A 20,516-nucleotide genomic window follows, 5' to 3' on the forward strand; every position below is an offset into this window, starting at 1 on the left:
GAGACTTCAAATGCCTTCTTGTCTACTTTTTCCATGGTTTTTCAGCTTTCAAAGTGGTGAGCATTACGTTCTTTATCTTTATTTGCAGCCAAGGTGGGCTCGGCCCGTGGGCTTGTGGCAGAGCCATCCCCCATGCCCAGGCTCCCATGGCACGCAGCTAGCAGCGGCCAAGCTTCGCGCCTCGCCTACCACATCCACCTTCTGATGGCAGTGCTCGCCAGTGGAACAAGCTCTCTCCACACCTCATTATTTCTACAACCTGAGTGAATTTGCAAATTAATTGGTGTGTGGGAGGGAAGGCATCTGCTATTGTAAAAACCTTTAACTGTGGCAGTAAAACGTGAAATAAAATTAAGTGTTACTCTAGTAAACTAATAGTCCCTAGGTGATGAAGCACATTTTGTAGTGTGTAGGGGCTTCCGTTTTCAGGATCTGTTTAACTTTGAGGCTCTTTCTGCCCCCTCTCCCCCGGTATAGTTTTTATTTTCATCCAAGGAATTCAAGCATGTAGTTTAAAAGGCAAATAAATAATACTACAAGATTTATACCAGATGTGTTGGTCTTGCCCAACTATGCTATGCCACTCTTCAGAGGCAACTCCTTTTAACTCTTTATTTTATCGTTTATTTGTTTTAGAGGAGCGGTCAGGCTGGACTCCTAACTCCTGGGCTCAAGTGATCTCCCACTTCAACCTCTCGAATAGCTGGGACTCAGGTGCGCTCCACCTCGCCTGGCTGCTGTTAACTCTTTTAGCTCTTTCCTTGGATACTTGCCCACATTTTCCTAAATAACCTGCTTAGACTGCTGTTTTAGATGTTATCTCTTGCCTCTGCCATGGAAGATGAAGATTTGACTTTCATAGACCACCATCTTCCCATTGCATTGCTTTAATTGATACTTGGTTTTTACATTATTATGACTATGAAATATTTTTTATAGTGGACACATGTAGGATACTGTGATTGCTATTTCTTTTGGTGAATGCTGAAGTAGAGGGTAGCTCACCATTTAGTGTGCAGATTTATCCCCCTGTCTTCAGCTGTCCCTAAACCCTGAGCCTCTAGGACAGCCTCTCCAGAGAGGACACCACCTGGCTTCTGATGGAGCAGGGATCTGGGTGTTCAAGAAAGATTTAACCAGTCCACCTGTTTTATGCCTACTTGACCCCTGGCCTTCCAGGCCACTGAGTGCCCCCACTTCCTCAGTCTTTGGAAATTCTGCAGTGCAGTTCAGCTTGCTGTTTAAAAATAGACTTCTCCCACCCTCCCAGCCTTCCCTTCTGTTCAGGGTAGGTGTTTAGTGTACTTCATTCTGCGAAGGTAGTGCTGGTCCACTTACTTCCTGTGTTCTGAAATGTAGTTGACCTCTCTTTCTATTGCTGTCTCCTCTTCTCTTTGTCCTTGTAGGCTCATACCGTGAGTTTATTCATTTGCTGTCATTTTAGTGGTTTGGGGAGAGAATGCAGGTGAACATGACTTCATTCTGCCATGTTCAACAGGAAGGTCTCTGGCTTCTGTTTTTGATACGTTTTGCTTTGTTTTACACATAGGTCTACAGCGTCTTTGAATTTCAAAAGCACATTTTGATTTAATGGGCCTATATTTTTCATGAAGGGTCTTTTTTTCATCACATGATTCTAAGAAATGTGTGCAGACAAGCACATTGCTACTTTGAAATAGAGTAATAATGTCTCTGGGTCTCTAGTATGCTTTCTAAGAAGATCCGTCGGATGCTAGTATTTCATCACGTAGCGGGAGGGAGAAATGATAAAACGCGAAGCTCCTGAAAAGAAAGGACTGGCCTTTCTTCCCCTCTTTTAGGTGCACGCTGGTTTTAAAAACCTCTTTCTCAGCGGTGCTCTTACGATTTTGGCCCCCAGCAATTAGCTTTTCTAGAGTGGAATAGTTGAGGGCAAGAGTACCTGGTGTTTGATGGCAGTGTTAGAAGCTGAATTTTTCAGAGAAGCAGAGACTCCACTAGACTTAGAGCCACTCCCTTGGGTCAGGGCCACGGAGAGCCAGGCAGCACTGTCATGAGGGGCGCCGCTGTCTTTGAGACCACGTGGCTCTGGCACCAGTGGACACTCCGCTGAAGACAGGGCAGAGGCCCGAATCCCCTAACACTGGTCAGGCTTGTGCCTCCTCCAACAGATGGACCGGTAACACCTTTTCACATCCCTCCCTGTCTTTGAAAACCAGGACATAAGTCGCCAGTTTGTTGTCTTCTGCCTTTGGGAAATCCTCACATTTTCTGTATGGGAAGCACAGCCAGCCCATGTCACTCCACCCTTTTCTACCTCCTGCCACTCTAGCAGCAGTTCACGTGCCATAGCCTGTGTACCTTGATTTGCAATTTTTGGACCATACTCTGCACCGGCTCCCCCACCCCCCGCACCCCGACACTTTTGTTTGCAAGGGTAATACAAAATGCAGCTCACAGGCCTATTTCAGACTTTATTAAAACATCATTTCCCCTGCCTTGTTCCCAGATTTCTGTGCTTAATCATAGAAAGCCAGCTTGTTCAAATATACATTATTCTTGTTTGGAAAACTCTTGGCTTGTCTTCCTCCCCACCTCCTTCCATGTTTTGTAACCTCCCTTCACCGAGGCCACTCTTATTAAATATCATAATTTGCTCATTGGAGAGTTATTTGTAAACTTAATTAACTCTCTGTCAGTGTTTGAGTTAATTTTCTCCCTTTCATTTTAGCCTCCCTGGCCATGGTTTTTCATACTCTGTCCTGTGTCTGTTAAAGACTTTGTAAATAGTTTTGAAATGCCAGTTGGTGATATATGGGCCTCTTTAACATTTCTTTGATTTATGTGCAGTGCTGTGGAAAAAGGCAAAGAAAGCAAATTATATGGCAAAAAAATGTTGCCAATCTTTACTTTTTTACTCTTAGTTTTAAAAAGTATACTTATCAATCAAATTTGATGGACTTTCTTTTTTATAAAGATTGAAAATTTAACTATTTGAAGACTTGTGCAATGCATGTTCTGATTTGCTTAATCAAGTAACTTGGTACTAGAGTAGGGTTTCAGAATTCTAAAAGCTTTCAATCTCTACTATTTGTTCCTATCCTCCTCCCTCCCTGACTCTTCAACAATACATGCATGAAATGGCCCGATTTTTGATAGGAGTTAGAAAGAAGGAATCCTCTCAATGCTGGAAGTATAGTGCTGAATCTTTCTGGTGAACCAGCAAGAGCTGTGTCCTTCTCTTAGTTGACCGTGACTTGTCTGAGGCTTCTTTCTCCGTGGCATATCTCTGATGGCTTCCAGGTCTCAAGAGACTGACCTCCTGAAGCTACCAGTGAATCTGCAAATGTTAATTCTGTACTCAGATTTTAGCATGTCTCGGAGCTGCCCGGGGGTGCCTGTTAATGGTGTGAATTCCTGGGTTCCTCAGTAGAAGTTCTGATCTCACAGATTGGAGGTGGGCCCCTGGAATCTGCACTTTTGGCAAACACTCTGTAGATGATTCTGTTGCAGATGATCTCTGGCTATCCTTTGAAAATGATTTGAAGGCTATAATGTCCTTGATTATACCACTCCCCTATTCGGTATCTCCAGTGACACCCCTCGCCCAATTGTCTACTATATGAAGTCCAAAGAAGATGTAAAAATTCCATATTACTTGGGAGCATTGGGACTTGTCATTTGTGTAGGCAGGGTATATAGGTCTGGCTGTGCAGTTATGCAATGCCTACAGACCTCTTTGGATTTTTTTTTTTTTAAATCTATTTGTTCATTCAGCCACGACTATGTGCCAAGCACTGTCGTAGATGTTGCAGCTACAGTCATGACTAAGAAGTCTCTGTCCTATTGGAGCTTATATTCTAAGGTATGGGAGATAGGGAGAGGGTGAGTGGGAGAAGTAGAAACTAAACAAACAAACGATATGTAAGTAATACCTCGCTGGCTTTACTACTGTGATTAAGATAAAACTGCTGTGATGGAAAGCACCTGCCAGCTCCTTTAGGTGGCCAGAAAAGACTCTCTGAGAGTTCAAGTTGAGACTTGTACAACAAGAAGTCAGGTATGCAAAGATCAGATTGAAGAGCATTCCAGGTAGAGGGGACAGCTAGTGCAAGAGGCCTCAAAACAGGAACAGAAAGGAAGCCAGCCAGGGTGGTGGAATGCTGGTGAGGCAGGTGGAAGGAGGAGGTGGGGCCAGAGCACATAGGTTGTCCTGCTGTGTGTGTGTGCCCTGTGACTCTACTGTGGCTGTGGTTGCTCAGATCAGAGACGGGCACCTAGGCCAGTGGCTGCCAGCAGTTGATGAGGTCCCAGCCAGCATGGGTGCTGTGCCCAGCACACTCACCCTCCACGGCCTGGCACAGATTCACAGCTCCTTATCAAAGCTTTGGGCATCTGAGTCTGTTTTGGATTTTATAACATTTTATATTATAGAATGGTAGCATGGCTCCTATACCGTTAATTTCTCCAGCAGGGTCTGGGGCAGTGCAGTGTAATCAAATTCTGTGCAGCAAAATGTGTGACTGTTCACACTAAGTGAGATAAATGAAGATTTCAATAGACTCACATCAGTTCATGGCAGGTGTTGCTGCCACATGAGTTTTGGCACCTACACCGACGAGAAGGCTTTAGATGTTCAGAACTGTTTATACATTTTATACTGTGCAAGGGAATTATGGCTGTGTACTGGCAGATTCTTGGCCCATCCTCTGTTCTGGGTGTGAAACATCAGAAGGCAGTGAGTGGGTGAAAAGGTGTGTGCACACGAGTGTGCCTGCTCAGGCGGCAGCAGGCAGAGTCCCAGGAGAGAGCAGAGGCGAGTCAGGAGACGTTGATTGTGGTGGAGTTGGAAGAAGCAGCCCAGAAGAATCCAAATCCCAGAAGCTGAGTAGGACAAATGGCCGGAAGCTGCTGGAGCAGTTGGGCTGCGGTGGGCTGCGTTCCGGTCTCTTAAGAGGCCTGTTTGTGGATACGGCTCCTGTGGTTTCTTCTTTCCCACAGAGCAGACCCTTACTAACTGGGCAACCAGAGCACAACTGTGCTCGTGGTAACCTGCAGACCTAACTGGATAATAAGAGGAGTCATTAGATACCCATCATCCTCACTCCGTTGATTCAGAATTCAAATATCTACCATACTTTGAAGTTTACTTACATCCTCTCTGGCTATCTCCTGCCAGCTAATGAATTCATTTACTCATTTATTTTAAAAATACTTACTGAGAGCATGCTAAGTCCTGGAGAGGCAGTTGAGTGTAGTGGTTACATAGCAGGGGCCCCAGAGCCAGGCTCTCCGGATACCAGTCCTGACCCTGCCGCTTAACGTCTGTGCCTCAGTTTTCTCATTTGTGAAACAGAGATGATACTAATAGTACCTGCCTCACAGGGTGGTTGTACAGATTAATTAAATGAATTAGAATAGCACCTGGTTCATAGTCCTGTATACACATTAGCTGATGTTATTTTTTTTTGTTGATAGGCCAAGCACTGTTCCGGACACTGGGGATGTAGCTGTGAGGACTAGGGGAGGTATCTACTCCTACGGGGCTCACATTCTAGGCAGATCTTGACCTTCTAAAAGCAGAGCGTTTCTTTGTATGTCCATTCATGTGCAGCACTGTGCTCTGCATCCATCAGGCCATCCCATTCTCAGCACATTTTTATTGAATGCTCATGTAGACCCTTATGCTAGGCAGGGAGGCTTCTAAAATGGGGTTTTAGAGACAGTTCTGGCACTCTTGTGGCATACACTTTGGGCAAAGAGTAAAGTATTTACACAGAAACCCCCACACTATCATGTACATTGGTCAGCCGTGGGAAGGGTGTTTCAGAAAGGCTTCTGGTGTGGCTTGAGCAATTTCAGTTCTTCACCACTCTCTGCATGCCAGGTACTTAAAGGGAAAGGCAGCCTATTTCTTGGGTACTGGGGACCAAGAGGACACATGAGATGTCGCACAAGTTGCCTGTTCTTATTTTCTCACTCCTGGTCCCAAAGCAGGCTACTTTCCCCATCTGGGCTCTTCCTCTGGATGGACGTGGTTGGTGATGGACGTGTGAATATTCCTTCTTGGACATTCCCAGCTGGCTGCTGCTGCTCCTCACTTTGGTTGCTCGGCTTGTTCTTCACAGCAGATTTTGGAAAGTTTGAGTAAGGCTGCTGAGCATCATTGGAGTTAGAGTAGGGAACATGCACATTGGAGTAGCCCTTCTCGTGTTGGACTCAACTGTCTTATGGCTCAGCCATCCCTGTGCATTCCCCTTCCCCAAATCCACCAGGAACAGACTTGTTTTTGACTTGTCTATCTTTCCTAAGGCTTTTTTCATCAGACGCAAGTTCTTCCAGTTATTGGCACAGTCACTCCTAAGACTTAGCTTAAGTGTTAATGGCTCAACAATCTCAGCCTATTAACACTAATCATAATAATATTTATTGAATGTGTGCTTTGTGCCAGCCACTTTGCTTGGCCCTTTTCATGTTCTTAACCCTCACTAACTCCAAGAACCAGAGTGTAATTTTGCTCAGTGAAACCTGAGATTGTTTCTAGAGTAATCAAATAGTATTGAGTAGCAGTGTTATCCCCAACAGTAGAAGAGAGCAAAGGCTTCAGAAAATTGAAGAACTCTCCCAAGGTCATAGAGTTGGTTCAGGAGAGGCCCTCTGCTGTATATCCAGATGGTTGACCATGAACCCACATTCTTAATTAGATTAAGAGTAGTAGAACTCTTTCTCTGCCTAGGTCTTGTTGATCAGTAGAAAATTCACTCTGGGCCGGGCGCAGTGGCTCACACCTGTAATCCCAACACTTTGAGAGGTCGAGGCGGGCAGATCACCTGAGGTTCGGAGTTCGAGACCAGCCTTACTAACAAGGAGAAACCCTGTCTCTACTAAAAATACAAAATTAGCCGGGTATGGTGGCGCATGCCTGTAATCCCAGCAACTCGCGAGACTGAAGCAGGAGAATCTCTTGAAAACCCAGGAGGCGGAGGTTGCCGTGAGACGAGATCGCGCCATTACACTCCAGCCTGGGCAACTAGAGTGAAATTCCGTCTCAAAAAAAAAAAATTCACTCTAATCTGTTTGTTTTAAACCAAAAACATGCCCGTTGTTAATATGTGTGACTTTGCCTTTTTTTTTTTCTTCCAAGGGGAAAAATCATTGTCCTGTATTTATATGGGAAAATCCTGACACACAGGCTTCCACCTGCATTACCTTTTCTCATACTTCCTGTGTGTAGATAATCACAATCAGAACTTGAACAGACCGACAGAAATCCTTTAGCAGTCCTACAAAGAGTGCTGTGGGAGTCTGGGGAGAAACTTTCATCTTCTAGTACCGAATTCTTAGATAGATGCATAAGAAGCACTCCTTAACCTGATTGTTTCATGCATCAAGCTTGAGTCAACTCTCTGGGCATTTAGGTTGTGTGTAGATTAAAGAGAACAACCTCTACAGTATATTAGAAGCAGCTGCCCAACTAATCCTCGGGATTGCCTTTCAATTAGAGTGCTCACCTTGTTTCTGCAGGCCTTATACAATTGTCCTTAGGATTTGACCAAGAGGCATCATCTTGTAATAGATTGTCTTCCTCAATTGTATGAGAAGAATTCTGAGTTGGGTTTCCTTCTCAATATAGCTACTCATTTAGAATGACCTAGTGGGTACATTTTTCCTTTTTTCTCATTACATTTATCAATTTATTATCTGACATGCTTAGGGTGACAGGATTTGATTTAAAAGGTGATCATTCTAATCAATTTTGTGAAAATTCAGTCATTCCTGGTGTTATTGGAGGAAGCGAATTTCTAGGTATGGTCACTTGTGAAAATCACAAGAACAGCTCTTTCTTTGTCTGTTTGCAGTGTACTGGGCAGTATGCTTAAGGCTTTTGCACACATTATACCGCCTAATTCCAACAACAACCATTCGTCATCTGTAAAAGGAGGCTGACGATACTGCCCTCCATGGGTTTGTTGTGAGATAGGGAAAAGGCACTTTTAAAGCCTGCCTTAGGGGAGTGTTCCCAATAAACACAAAAACAGCGCTCTCCTTATGAGATTGAACGTTGCCTTTTCTTATTGAGCTGATAAAGAAAGTGGCTCAGAAGGGAGGGAAAACACCCAGAATCACTCATGTTGGACTGGGGTTTGAACTCAGGTCTATCTCACTGCGAGGCTGCATCTTCTGTGCATTGGGCCACACTGCCTCCAGAGTGTCAGCCTTTGCTGCTTCATGGCCAAGTACAAAGGAAAGCAGGTGCCTCCTTGGGCCTGTTGCCTCCTCATAGTCCTGAGCCACCACACCTTGTTCTTCCTATTCCTAAAAGGACAATGCAGTTGTTAAAATGATCAATAAAAAAAAAAATTCCTTCTTAAGAGCTCTCTCCTGTTTCCTGATTTCTCTTCTTGCATGCCTCCTAACTAAGCAGCTGTCTCACTTCCACTCCTATACTTTTTTGTTTTTCTGACATCATTGTCGTATATCTTTTTCCAGTCAGTGATTATATGGCTCCCTATTTTCCTGTCTCCTTCCATCTGAGTTTTCTCTTCACTGCCTATCCTTCTTCCTTGCCTCTTCTGACTGTATATCCCCAGTAAGCAGGGAGTAGGGGGATGGCTGATCAAATCCCTGATTTGTAGCCAGGTGTCTCCCAGCAGACTATTGGTTTATGGAGGAAAGCCGAGGAGACTATTGGGGCTGCATCTGACCATAATGAAAATGGTGCTTAAAGCAGCAACAGGCATTTCATGATACTGGAATAAAGAAGAGCTAAATAAACTCTCCAACTAAATCTAAATGAACTGGGAGGTGCACAGAAACTCATTTTTCTTTTCTGAGAAGCCATCCCTTCTTCACACTACCCATAAAAGAAGAAGTTTATAAAATATCAGATTGGCAATTTTCAAAAAATCAGGTTTATTAGTTTACTGACTAGATACCTTGGCAATGAGTGACTAATGCTTAGAATTCAGTGTTTAGAACTTGAAATGTCCATTGGTGGTTCTCACTGTACTCATTGTTTAGTTGAAAAACGTCTGTTTTCTTTTGGGGCAGGGGAAAGAGAAATATTCAGGGGCATATTTCTTATATGGGAATATTTCGTTCTTCCCCCATGCCTCACCTGTGAATGTTTGGGAAGAAAAACCAATAAATATTGTATGTCAGTAAATGCTTAAGTGCCTGTTAGGGCTGTAGCATTGCATTTGATTTCAACTTTTACTAGGCATAAGACACCTCAAGGAGCCCTTTCCCAACTGATATGATTTGGCTCTGTGTCCCCACCCAAATCTCATCTCTAATTGTAATCCCCGGGTGTTGAGGGAGGAACCTGGTGGGAGGCAACTGGATCATGGGGCGGTTTTCCCCATGCTGTTCTCATGATCATGAGTGCTCATGAGATCTGATGGTTTTATGTTTGGCAAGTTCCTCCTTCGCTTGCTTCTTTCTCCTGCCGCCATGTGAAGAAGGCCCTTGCTTCCCTTATGCCTTCTGCCATGATTATAAGTTTCCTGAGGCCTCTCCAGTCATGTGGCACTGTGACTCAATTAAACCTCTTTCCTTTATAAATTACCCAGTCTCAAAGTATCTTTATAGCAGTGTGAAAATGGACTAATACACCAGCCCCCCGTCACTAGCTGCCTTAACTGGAGACTTTTGGTGACTAGTAAAATGTTTGCATTCCATATTTAAATTTCACTGATGTTGATTTTTGTACTAGGAAGTCAAGCGCAGACTGCTCAGAGTAACATTTAAATACAGAATTTCATTGTTAGGACCTCAGTCATAATTCTAGCCTTACTTTGTAGACTTTTGATTCAGGCCTTAAGTACGTGTTTAAAAACTAATGTCCTACATTTCTGGTAGAAATATAAAGATAATCCTGAGATGTGTGTTTCTTCCCTGTTACTTCTGTCTTTGGTTAATAACTGAAAGATCAGATGCACAATCTGTTTTTCTTGAGTCCAGAAGTGTAATATGCAAATGGATAAGGATTCCGGGGTGGTTCATCCTTAGCTGGTGACAAGAACATGATGGTGCATCTGACATGGCCTTCTTCCTCCAATAGAAACATGGGCAAACAAGATAGCCCACCATGTTGTCCCTCTTCAGAGGGCATATTCTCATTCATCGTCACGGCCTGTCAATAATCTGTTATGATGCTCTCATTACTGTGTTGTCAAATTTTGCGTTGATCCTATTTATATTTTTGGCCTGCATCTCCTTAAGTGGCCATGTGTCTTAGTTTAGGCTGCGTAATAAAATACCATAGACTGGGGTAAACAACAAGCATTTATTTCTCCCAGTTCAGAAGGCCGGAAAGTCCAAGGTCAAGGTTCTGGCAGATTTGGTGTCTGGTGAGAGCTCTCTTCCTGGTTTGCAGATGGCCACCTTCTTGCTATATCCTCTCATGGTGGAGAGAGAGAAATCTGATCTCTTCCTCTTCTTTAAGGGCATTAATCCCACAATGGGGGCATCACCCTCATGGCCTTATCTAAACCTGATTATCTCCCAAAGGGTCCAGCTTTAAATACCATCACATTGGGAATTAGGCCAATGTGTATTGAAACAGAAGAATTTTGGGGAGACAAAAACATTCAACCCCTGACACCAGGTGACTCTCCAACGTGATCTTTATGACCCTGTCCATTGGTCTCTGAGACCATGCAAGGCATATAGGGTGAGCGCCTGGTGTGAAGTGAGAGGGGGCTCCTGGGAGACAGGAAAACACCAATTTTTATATACCCTTGTCTGTCTTTTCTTAGCTGCTCATCTTCCCATTTTTTCCCTTTCTTCAGTTGTCTTTCTCTTTCCCTTTACAAATAATCCCTATGATGGTTGTTTCTTCCATTGTTAGCCACATTTTAGTTTGCTTTGTTAGTGAATTCATTCAGATATGTGAGTCATTCTCCTTCTGTCAGACTGGCATCTTTGAAGGATGGTAACATGCATACAGCTGTAGCGTAAACAGGAGCAGTCGTGGAGAAAGGCCTATTAATAAAGGTGGAAATTCTGGGGAGTTGCAGTAGAACCATCTAAACAACCCTAACCATTACAGATATTTAAGAGGGAAAAGGGCTGCTATCCATCGTCTCTGTTTACTTCTTGGATAGCTTTTGAAGTTTGGACATTTGAACACTAATATGTAGGGAAGAAAGAAACTCAGATGGCATTTAGCATGTAAATAATGCCACAGTGGAGCAGGAAGCGCAGCTCTGATTTGCTGTCCTGCTTTCCTAGTAATTGAAGGAGCTGAAACCGAGCTTCCGGGAGAGAACAAATAGGCAAGTAAATTGAAGGCTTCCTTCTTATGGTTTACTGATGCTGTTTTGACCAAGTAAAAAGATTATTTACCCATAAAAGCTGAAGTCTAAGGTGTTTTTTCTAAACTATTGGCTATTTGAAAGAAGCATTAGGAGATAAAAGGAGGAAAGAAGCTAATATCATTATCTGATATTTAGATTAAAACCCAAGCAAAACAATTAGATTTATGATATTTTTCTGTAGCTGTTTTCCTTGGCACAGATAATACCAGACGAGCTTGCCTGTTTTTTGCTTAGAGTTACGTTCAAAAGAAGAACCAGAGCTCTATTGTAATACATGATTCTTTCTCATTAGCTGGAAACAAAACTTATTTCAGTAATGAGGGCAAAGGTCCTTGCAACTCACAGTGGTGACAAAGTTTCCTGATTTTGCACAGTTCTTAGTTCTAGTTGAAAGCTTAATGGTCTGGGGAAACATGACTGTGGGAGACTCTCAGATTAGCATCCTACCTCCCAGTGCTGCAACGCACATCCCAGCTGTATGGGGTGTGACTTGATCCAGGTGTATGTGGTATGAATTTTTCCAGGTGTCATGTGTCCTCAGGTTGTGGCCGTGGGCTTTGGCGTGTTCTGTTGTACATTGGAAGGATTTTCAGTGCACTTATGTCAGCCAGCTCTGGCTGTTTTGGTCAGTGATCTACAGGGGAAGTGGCACTAGTATCCTTTCTTGCTATCATTATTTATAACATACATTCGCAAAGAGAATTCTTCAGTAGAAACAGAGGATACATGTGGAATCTCCTGGAAACCCATTAGACAGAAGCACAACTGCTCTATGACAGAGCCGTATCAAAACTGCTAGGAAGGTTCAACGTGCCACTGTGCATCTGGAATTTAGATTTTCTGATGAAACTATGGTTTCTTGATTTCTTTTCTCTAAAGTATTTAACCCTGAATATTAAAACTGGAAGACAATAGAGTTGAAAACTTCTTCAAACTCACCACCTAACACATGACTGGAGTCAGTGGGAGGGAAAAGCATGCAACATCTCAGCGCCTGCAGGAGGGCAGAGTGAAGAGTTTCTATCATGACAAGCAGGAGCCAGGAGAGGCCGGTGACAGGAACGTGGCTGCCTCCTTGGCATGGGCCAGCTCCCGTCCAGGAGGGACTGCTGTGTTCCGTTGCCGACGGGGAGATAAACGTCAGTACCTCCAGTTAGAAAGAGTCTCCGCGGGACAGAGTTATTAAGGCAAACCCTGTATGGCCCACCGTCCTCCTGCGAATGGTGTGACCTGGGGTCAGTGACCTCTTTAAGGCTGGCATCTCCTCTCATGTGAAATGGGGTTGTGGGTAGGGAGAAGATTGGCATCTGCTATGGTTTTTCTCTATTGTTAAATTCTGTGATTTGAAGTCGTCCAGGGGCAGTCCCTATGGACCCCTTTTTCTGAACTCAAGCCTGTGAACATACCCACTTTTGGGCAATTGGAATAAGAGGAAAAAAGGTTTCTTTTGTGGTTCTGTCATGACAGTGGGCACCTAGAAAGCAGTGTATTTGCTTTCATAAGAGGCCAGCCATAAGAGGACTGTCAGATGGAGGCAGTCTGTTCTAGATTGGTTGCAGTGCCAAGCCAAGCCAGCATTCCCCCGAATCTGCCAGTCTACTTGTTAGCTGACAAATTCATTAGCATCACCTGTATTCAATGCACTATCCTGGACATTGTACAGAATAGAGTCATCAATAACAAGGTCTGTGCCCTAGAGATAAGAATCCCTGGGTGGCAGCTTCACTCCCAGACCCAGGAATAACACAAGGCTGCATTTCCTGGTACGGACAGGAGCTTTGTGCTTGGAGAAGGAAATTGGCCTAGAGTGACTGGCAGAGGAGATGGTGGGGCTCCCTACCCCCTTGATCTCTTCTGCCCTCCTGTGGGTCCTCCGGTCTAAGCCAGACAGAGTTTGTTATAACTTAGTTCTGTGCCATTCTTTGCCCTTATATGTGATTATATGCAAAGTTATTTAAAAAAATAAAGTGAATCATAACTTATGGCCAGGAGAGCTCTTTTTTTCCCCTTCATCCTTAAAAAAGCCTTTGGTGAATCTTGAGAAAGAAATAGTGATTTTCATAGTGAGAAGAATCAAATCTTGATTGATCTGGCTTATACATTTTGAGATTGTCAAATGTCAGGTTCTCTTAAAATGGAATTTGGGCCAGATGGCAAGGGTAGAGCAATGCTGCATACGATGGGATGCTGTAGCATGGACCCCGGGGAGGTTCCAGCATACACTTCAGCTTTTAAGTACTAGGTCTAATTGAATGCCACTGGCTTAATTAGTATATTGAACATGATCAGTTTGATGAATTTCCTTCTATTCTCTTTTCAAACTTTGGTCCAGTGCAAAACATTTACCTATGAATATTTTGGGGCGGGTAGAAGCATTCAGAACACTGCGGAAGACATCAAGCAAGTGGAGAGTGAATGGGGGAGGGGTTATTGCTCATCTCATTTCCTGAACCCAAGATTTAAGTCAGAAACTTTGTGTTTGAGGCCGTGCACGGTGGCTCAAGCCTGTAATCCCAGCACTTTGGGAGGCCGAGATGGGCGGATCACGAGGTCAGGAGATGGAGGCCATCCTGGCTAACACGGTGAAACCCCGTCTCTACTAAAAAATACAAAAAAACTGGCCGGGCGAGGTGGCGGGCGCCTGTAGTCCCAGCTACTCGGGAGGCTGAGGCAGGAGAATGGCGTCAACCCGGGAGGCGGAGCTTGCAGTGAGCGGAGATGTGGCCTCTGCACTCCAGCCTGGGTGACAGAGCGAGACTCCGTCTCAAAAAAAAAAAAAAAAAAAAAAAGAAACCGCATTTGAATCCTGTTTTTATCATTGCCTTTTATATCATTTCCTTCCAGTATATGTTATTTGTAATTTGAGCATATTTTAAAGCTAATTGAATTTTGACTCCCAATAGTTTGGACTCTTCAAAAGAGGATTCTATAAAGACCTTGGCTATCCAACAGAAAAAGGTTTGTTAAGTCTCTTGTATTAATATTGCAGGGATATTCCTTCATGTCAAATACATTTCTACCTTTAGAAATACAAAGGAATCAAATTTTAGAGCTCGGTGGGTCCTCAGAGAAAATGTCATGCATATTTTCTAAAGAGGGACAGGAGATACGTAAGGTCACCCAGTGTGGTAGTAGCAAAGCTCAGGAGCACATTTCCAGAGAGGCTGCTGATTGCAGAGGCCCTTCCTCTCCCACTTACATTTCATCAGGACCCTGCCTGACAACTTGGAGCCTCTTATGTATTCAATATGACTAAAACAGCGTTATTTTAAAACGATTCAGTAAATCAAAGTTTTCCTCATTTCAATTGGTCTTTCCTCAGATCATTATTAATCGCTAAAACTTTCTCAGGTATAGAGGTAATTAGTAGATATAATTGGTTAGAGAGGGCTTCAGGTTGAGAACTGATAGAAAAATCCCAGGTCATTCATAGAAAATAGAAAGTGGAAATTAATAGATAGCAAAATTGTAACTGAAATACTCTAAAAAATTCAGAGAACACTGCAACACGGAAATGGCTATTCCTGTGCAGCGGTAACTTAACAGTAAGTCACGAACCTTCCCTTCCAACTCACCAGCCACATCAACACTCCCATTCCCCGCACTTGTCAGATATGGAAGTTAAAAGAATAGATCATTTCTCTCCTTCTTTCATTTTTATTCCTGCTGGTTAGTGGAGAAACGATCTTCGATAGAAAAATCACATTAGAACTTTTAATAAGTTGCTTTTTGAAATAGAGTTGTTTCCATGCTGCAGACATTTGGAGATAAGTATGTTTCTTGAAATATATTTTTATAGAAAATATTACAGAACCTGTAATTGAGAACTTATGGCAGTATTTTGGGGAGTTATATGTTTCTAATGTTAATTTGTAGATTCACTCTGAACTCCCTTCTTCTGTTTTAGAACCATTGGCTGAGTGAACATTTTCCAAGAGCCTCTTCAGATCTAAACTGTGTTCCATGGAATGGAGTATTGGTGCTTAAATAATGTATAATCCAGTTGGACAGGAGCTGCCTGTCAGTTTTATTAACTTTGACCTTTTCTCCCATTATAAAGGTGGTTCAGTAAATATTTAATGGGCCCCTATAGATCTTGACAGTCAGAGCCGTGTTCCTGGAAACCGGGATACATATATATGATTAACAAGTGCTGCTTAATCATTATGAGTCAGCTCTCAAGGGCAGATTTTGTTTTGGGGGAAGAAGAGTCCTTCCACCTATATGTGCTATTAGAGGTGCACTGTACATTGAGAGCATCCAAGATGGTTGAGGTTTCAAAGGAACCCTTTAAAAGACAGATAGCAGTTAGCATACATTTCTGCTGTTTTGGGTTTTTTGTTTGTTTGTTTGAGCAAATGATCAAAATGATGCCAGGTGGGCAAAATCACCCTGCGACTCTGCATAGTTAGCAGGACTCTTCCACTCAAAGAGTCAGCAGGGCTGGAACGGCTGAGCTTGCATGGACCCTAATAAATACAAAGGAGGAGAGCCAAAAGGAGAGACGATTCCTTGAGCCAGGAGGAGGCCCCTGCCAAGCTGTCTTTCCCTGTAATTCCGTAAAGCCCCATGCATATTGCACTCATTGCAAATTCTGGCAGGGAAGATCGAAACGCAAGTAGCTGACATTTTGAAACATTGTCTTTCAAACTTGTACTGTCCCTTGCCTCCATTGATTTCCCATTTAAGAAATCTGTAGGAAAAAAACAAATTTGAGCAAAATTCGTTGGTCTAAGATGAGTTGTTAGAGCCAAATTATGATCCCCCCGCCCCTTTTCCACCCTGAAAAGAGCTCCATCTTTATTATGAATGTGATGTATGTTTGTCTTGTGTTGGGCACCCGTAGGCTCCCACAGCAAATCGACCAAGTAAATCAAGAGCCTGTTAAAAAGCGGTATGGATGTGCCAAACACAGTCTTGCTGGATCACTGGATATCCTCGTTTTTATAGCCACGTTCCAGCAGCAGATCATTTCAGTTGGTTTTGTTTTCTCTGCTCTCTATTTGCAGGCGGCCCTGTGGCTTTAGGTGAGGCTGTTTATTTTTCAGAGCGTTATTGCCCTTTGCATCCAAGGCCCAGCCCCTTTTATATGGTGGTCGCCAGTTTCATTACTGTGAGCTGTAATGCAGCTGACTTGGCAAAGAAAATCTGTGCCTTGGAAGAGCGTTTTGAGAAGAAATTGATTCAGAGCTTTAGAATGAATTACTATTTGTATGTTTAGATAATTCTAAATAAATGTTTGAAAGACCTTTCTTAATTTGAGAAGAGAGGAAGGAACACATTGGATGTTATAAATGGTCTCTATCCAAGTTCTTAGCTTGGCATTTTCACATGTGAATCTTTTATTTACATCTGCTCAAAATTGGGATACCTTTCAAGGATAATTTTATTATAGCGATATTGATGACAACTCTTATGATCTAAAATACAAAAGTATGGGATTAGAAAGGGAAGCTAAAAGTTATTGTCATACGTCAAATTGGTTATAAGCTTCATTTAGCAAGGAGTGAGAATGATGAGTTATATTTTAAATCAGAATTTCCTGATGGTAGGTGTTAAGGGGATTGACTGCGTTAGGGCACAAATGAGCTTTCTGTGGTGATGGAAAGTTTCTTCATCTTGATTGGGGTGGTAGTTATACAGGTATATACATTTGTCAAAACTCATTAAACTGTTCACTTAAAATGTGTGTATTATATTTTACATAAATTATAATTCAAAGTCTTGTTTGGTTTAGAACTGGGTACTATCATTTATCTTTCCCAATAATAAATTGAAGTATAGAGAAATAAAGTTATCTATCCTAAGTCACTGTGAGGCTCAGCAGTTTGTCCAGGGATCAAGCAAAGGATGCTGGCACCAGACACATTTAAAGCATGCTGCTGCTTTAGACATTGTTCCAGTTGCACGTCCATGGACTTGAAATTGGCTTCTCCACTCTGTTCTCTCCAATGAGCTTATATCCATTTGTATACATTGTTCTAAGATATAGTCATGAGCTTTTTCTTATGATTGATATTTGTAATTTAACCATTTAAAAGATAGCTCAGTGGTTCTGAATGCAGACTCATAGTATGTTTGAATCTATGTATGATAAGCCATGTCGTGGTCATGGTGTGCTGCAGTAGACTACAAATTCTATGGTTTTTATTATAAGCAAGATATGACGGTAGCAAGACTTCCCAGAACTAACTTTGTCTCTAAGGAAAACCTCTGGATTTTCTTATTAAAAAATTACATAGGCTTTAAAACCATTTACAAAAAGCGTATGAATAGTAGTAAAAAATAAAGTAAAAATCACTCAAATTCTGCTACTGAAAAATACAGTCAGCGTTTTAGAGAACATTTTTTTAAGTGCCTCTCTGTTTACAATGGAACCTTCTTTTCTTTTCAACAAAATGATATTGTGAAGTTCTTTCTCTAATCAATTTCACAGTCATTTGTTGGACATTTTGACTGCTTCCAGTTTTTCATCATGAGGTAATGCTGTGATGAACAGTCTTGTTCTTGTTTCGTTTCCTGTTTGTCTGATTATCTTTTTATGGATAAATTCCTTGAAGCAGAATGTGAGCAGTTGTATTTGAAGTTACTTAAAATGTTCTAAGGGGATAAGATTATCAAGCATTGCTAGTTTAATACCATTTGTCCTGCTTTTACCAAATGCTATTTTTCTTTCCCTTTTGTTTTGTTTTTCTCTGCAGTTGCAGTACCATGCAGGACTAGCATCTGGCCTTTTGAATCAGCAGTCGTTGAAGCGCTCCGCTAATCAGATGGGAGTATCTGCCAAACGTAGACCAAAGGCTCAGCCCACAACTCTTGTTCTACCACCTCAGTGAGTGACGGGTTTGAAAAACTACTTTAGTACTGGGTGAACTTCTTTACTTTATACTTGTTTCGGGGTAGTGGAAAGTTATTGTTTTCTTCAGAATTCCCTCCCTCTCTCCCTTCCTGTTTTTGAGACAGAGTTTCGCTTTTTCACCCAGGCTGGAGTGCAGTGGTATGATCTCGGCTCACTGCAACCTCTGCCCTCCCCTGCCCCGTCAGGTTCAAGCAATTCTCGTGTCTCGGCTTCCCAAATAGCTGGGATTGCAAGCACACACCATCATGCCCAGCTAATTTTTGTATTTTTAGTAGAGATGGGGTTTCACTATGTTGACTAGGCTGGTTTCGAACTCCTAACCTCAGGTGATCCACCTGCCTTGGCCTCCCAAAGTGCTGGCATTACAGGTATAAGCTACCACACCCGGCCCTGAATTATTTCTTTCTTTTAAAAGGGCATCTGTTAGGATTAGAAACCAAGCATGATGGTAACATAATTTGCATAGATCTTTGTGAAACAGCTATAATGCAGTTTATTTTACATATTTTGTATGTGACTTTTCCACCTAGGATTTTAAGAGACCTCATGGCTTATTATTTGTTTCCTTGTCACATTCCCAAAGGTGGTAGAATATGAGTACAGTTATCCTTATTTTATAAATGAGACAGCTGAGGAGCACCTTTGGTTAAGCTGCAGTCCACCTAGAGAACCTGCTAGAGCTGAGATTAGAATAAATGCTAGGTTCATTTGTTCATGTTTAAAAATAGTAATATATGTGCTCTTCTTTTTCCCATTAGGAAGGATAACGGATATAGTAAGCTTCACAGAGCATACAGTTTAATGATTTTCTCACACTTGTGTACATCCATGTAGCCACCACTTCCAGAATCCCATAAGGGTTCCTCCTCTTTGTTCTCTGTCTGTACCCGTGCTGCCCTCCTTCCCAAGTTTAACACCATTCTGACTTCTTTAAACAGTTAATATTGCCTGTCCTTGAACTTCATATAAGTGGAATCATGCAGTGTCATTTTTTTGTATGAGCTTTTTTTCACTTAACATCATATGTGTTAGATTCATCCAGTTGTCCTTTTCTGTTGCAGTGTAGTCTTCCTTTGAATATGCCACACTTGATTCATCCACTTGGTTCATTCAACCTGTTGGGTCCTTTTGATTAGAATCCCTAGTAGGTGAGTGCAAAGGCTCACTCGATGATGTGGAATGAGAAATGTGGGCACACCAGTCCCTGTTTTGTCAGTGTGCACACTCCTCTGGGAGGGCCAGACGCCTGAGAGGCATTCCCTCGCCTGTCCTGCTCACTTCGTGTACCTTCCTCTGTTTACATCCTCAGTTACAAACAGCATTCTTTTCCAGTCCAAGGGAGTGTTTGCATATACGACTTGATTGTTTACCTTTGCTCAAGGTCTCATTTTGTTTGGTTAGCAAATATTTATTGTACCTACTATGTGTCAGGCATGTTTCTAGGCCCTAGGGATATAAACATGGGCAGGACAGACATTGTCCCATCTTTGTTAAGCTTTTTATTTTGGGGGCGGGAGGAGACCAAAAAAGCATCCCTTAACAAATTAATAAATTAATGCCTTAATTTGTAGTTATGCTTAGTGCTAGGAAGGGACTACAGAGTGGGGGAAGGTATGGGAGTGGGGGATACTGCTTAAATAGGATGATCAAAGAAGGCTTCCCTGGGGAGCCAACGTGAGGCAGAGGCTGGACGAATGAGGAGGAGAAAGGCCAGTGAAGAGCCAGCGGGATCCCGAGGGGTGACTGCTCTGGGGATCCTTTCTCTAGCTGCCACCACTTCCATGATTTTCAGGCGTTCTTCACAGTTCACACTTGCTTCCAGGATAGGAGGAATGTAACCAGCCAGCCTCGACAAGTAGCTTGTGTCTGCTGCTTGCACGCACAGGGGCCATGTTTTTCAAAAAGAAGCTCACTACAGGGACAGCTGCTTTTAGTGATGCAAGCCAGAGTTTTTACTATTTGGCAGAACGCTTCTTAAGGGCTGTTATTCTATCTGTTGTTTCTCATGTGTTGATTTGGTGATTCTGCAAATCTCAACTTTCAGCTCTCTAAAGTCTGACGGGCCTTGTAACTTGTCATTTTCCCTGCATGGATCGTCTACTGAGGCAAGATGTTTGGCGAGAAGTAAAAGACTTTCTAATGGTCCCATAAGACTGGAGCCAAAAAGTGTTTGTTGCTAACTCTCTCTTGACAAAAGTCAGTTCTTAGTCCATCTGTTCACCATTTGTTAATTTGCATTGGCTTGAAACCTGTTTACAGGTGACATGCTATTATGAGGACACTTAGAAACTATTTTAAGCATCAGGGCAATCAACAGACTCTGTTCTCATGCCAAAAAAAAAAAAAAAAAGACAGAG

The 20,516-nt window shown here is 42.6% G+C and overlaps 1 protein-coding gene across 2 annotated transcripts in view; it reads left to right on the forward strand.

The window, feature by feature from the left end:
• MED27 (mediator complex subunit 27) overlaps positions 1–20,516 on the forward strand; it is a 217,804-nt gene that overhangs the window by 48,265 nt on the left and 149,023 nt on the right. For both annotated transcript variants that reach the window (XM_025360394.1, XM_025360395.1), the window contains exon 3: positions 18,002–18,132. In XM_025360394.1, coding sequence (XP_025216179.1) covers positions 18,002–18,132 — 131 coding nt within the window. The remainder of the gene's footprint in view (positions 1–18,001; positions 18,133–20,516) is intronic.

The sequence above is a fragment of the Theropithecus gelada genome, chromosome 15, assembly GCF_003255815.1.
Source record: "Theropithecus gelada isolate Dixy chromosome 15, Tgel_1.0, whole genome shotgun sequence".
Classification (NCBI taxonomy): domain Eukaryota; kingdom Metazoa; phylum Chordata; class Mammalia; order Primates; family Cercopithecidae; genus Theropithecus; species Theropithecus gelada.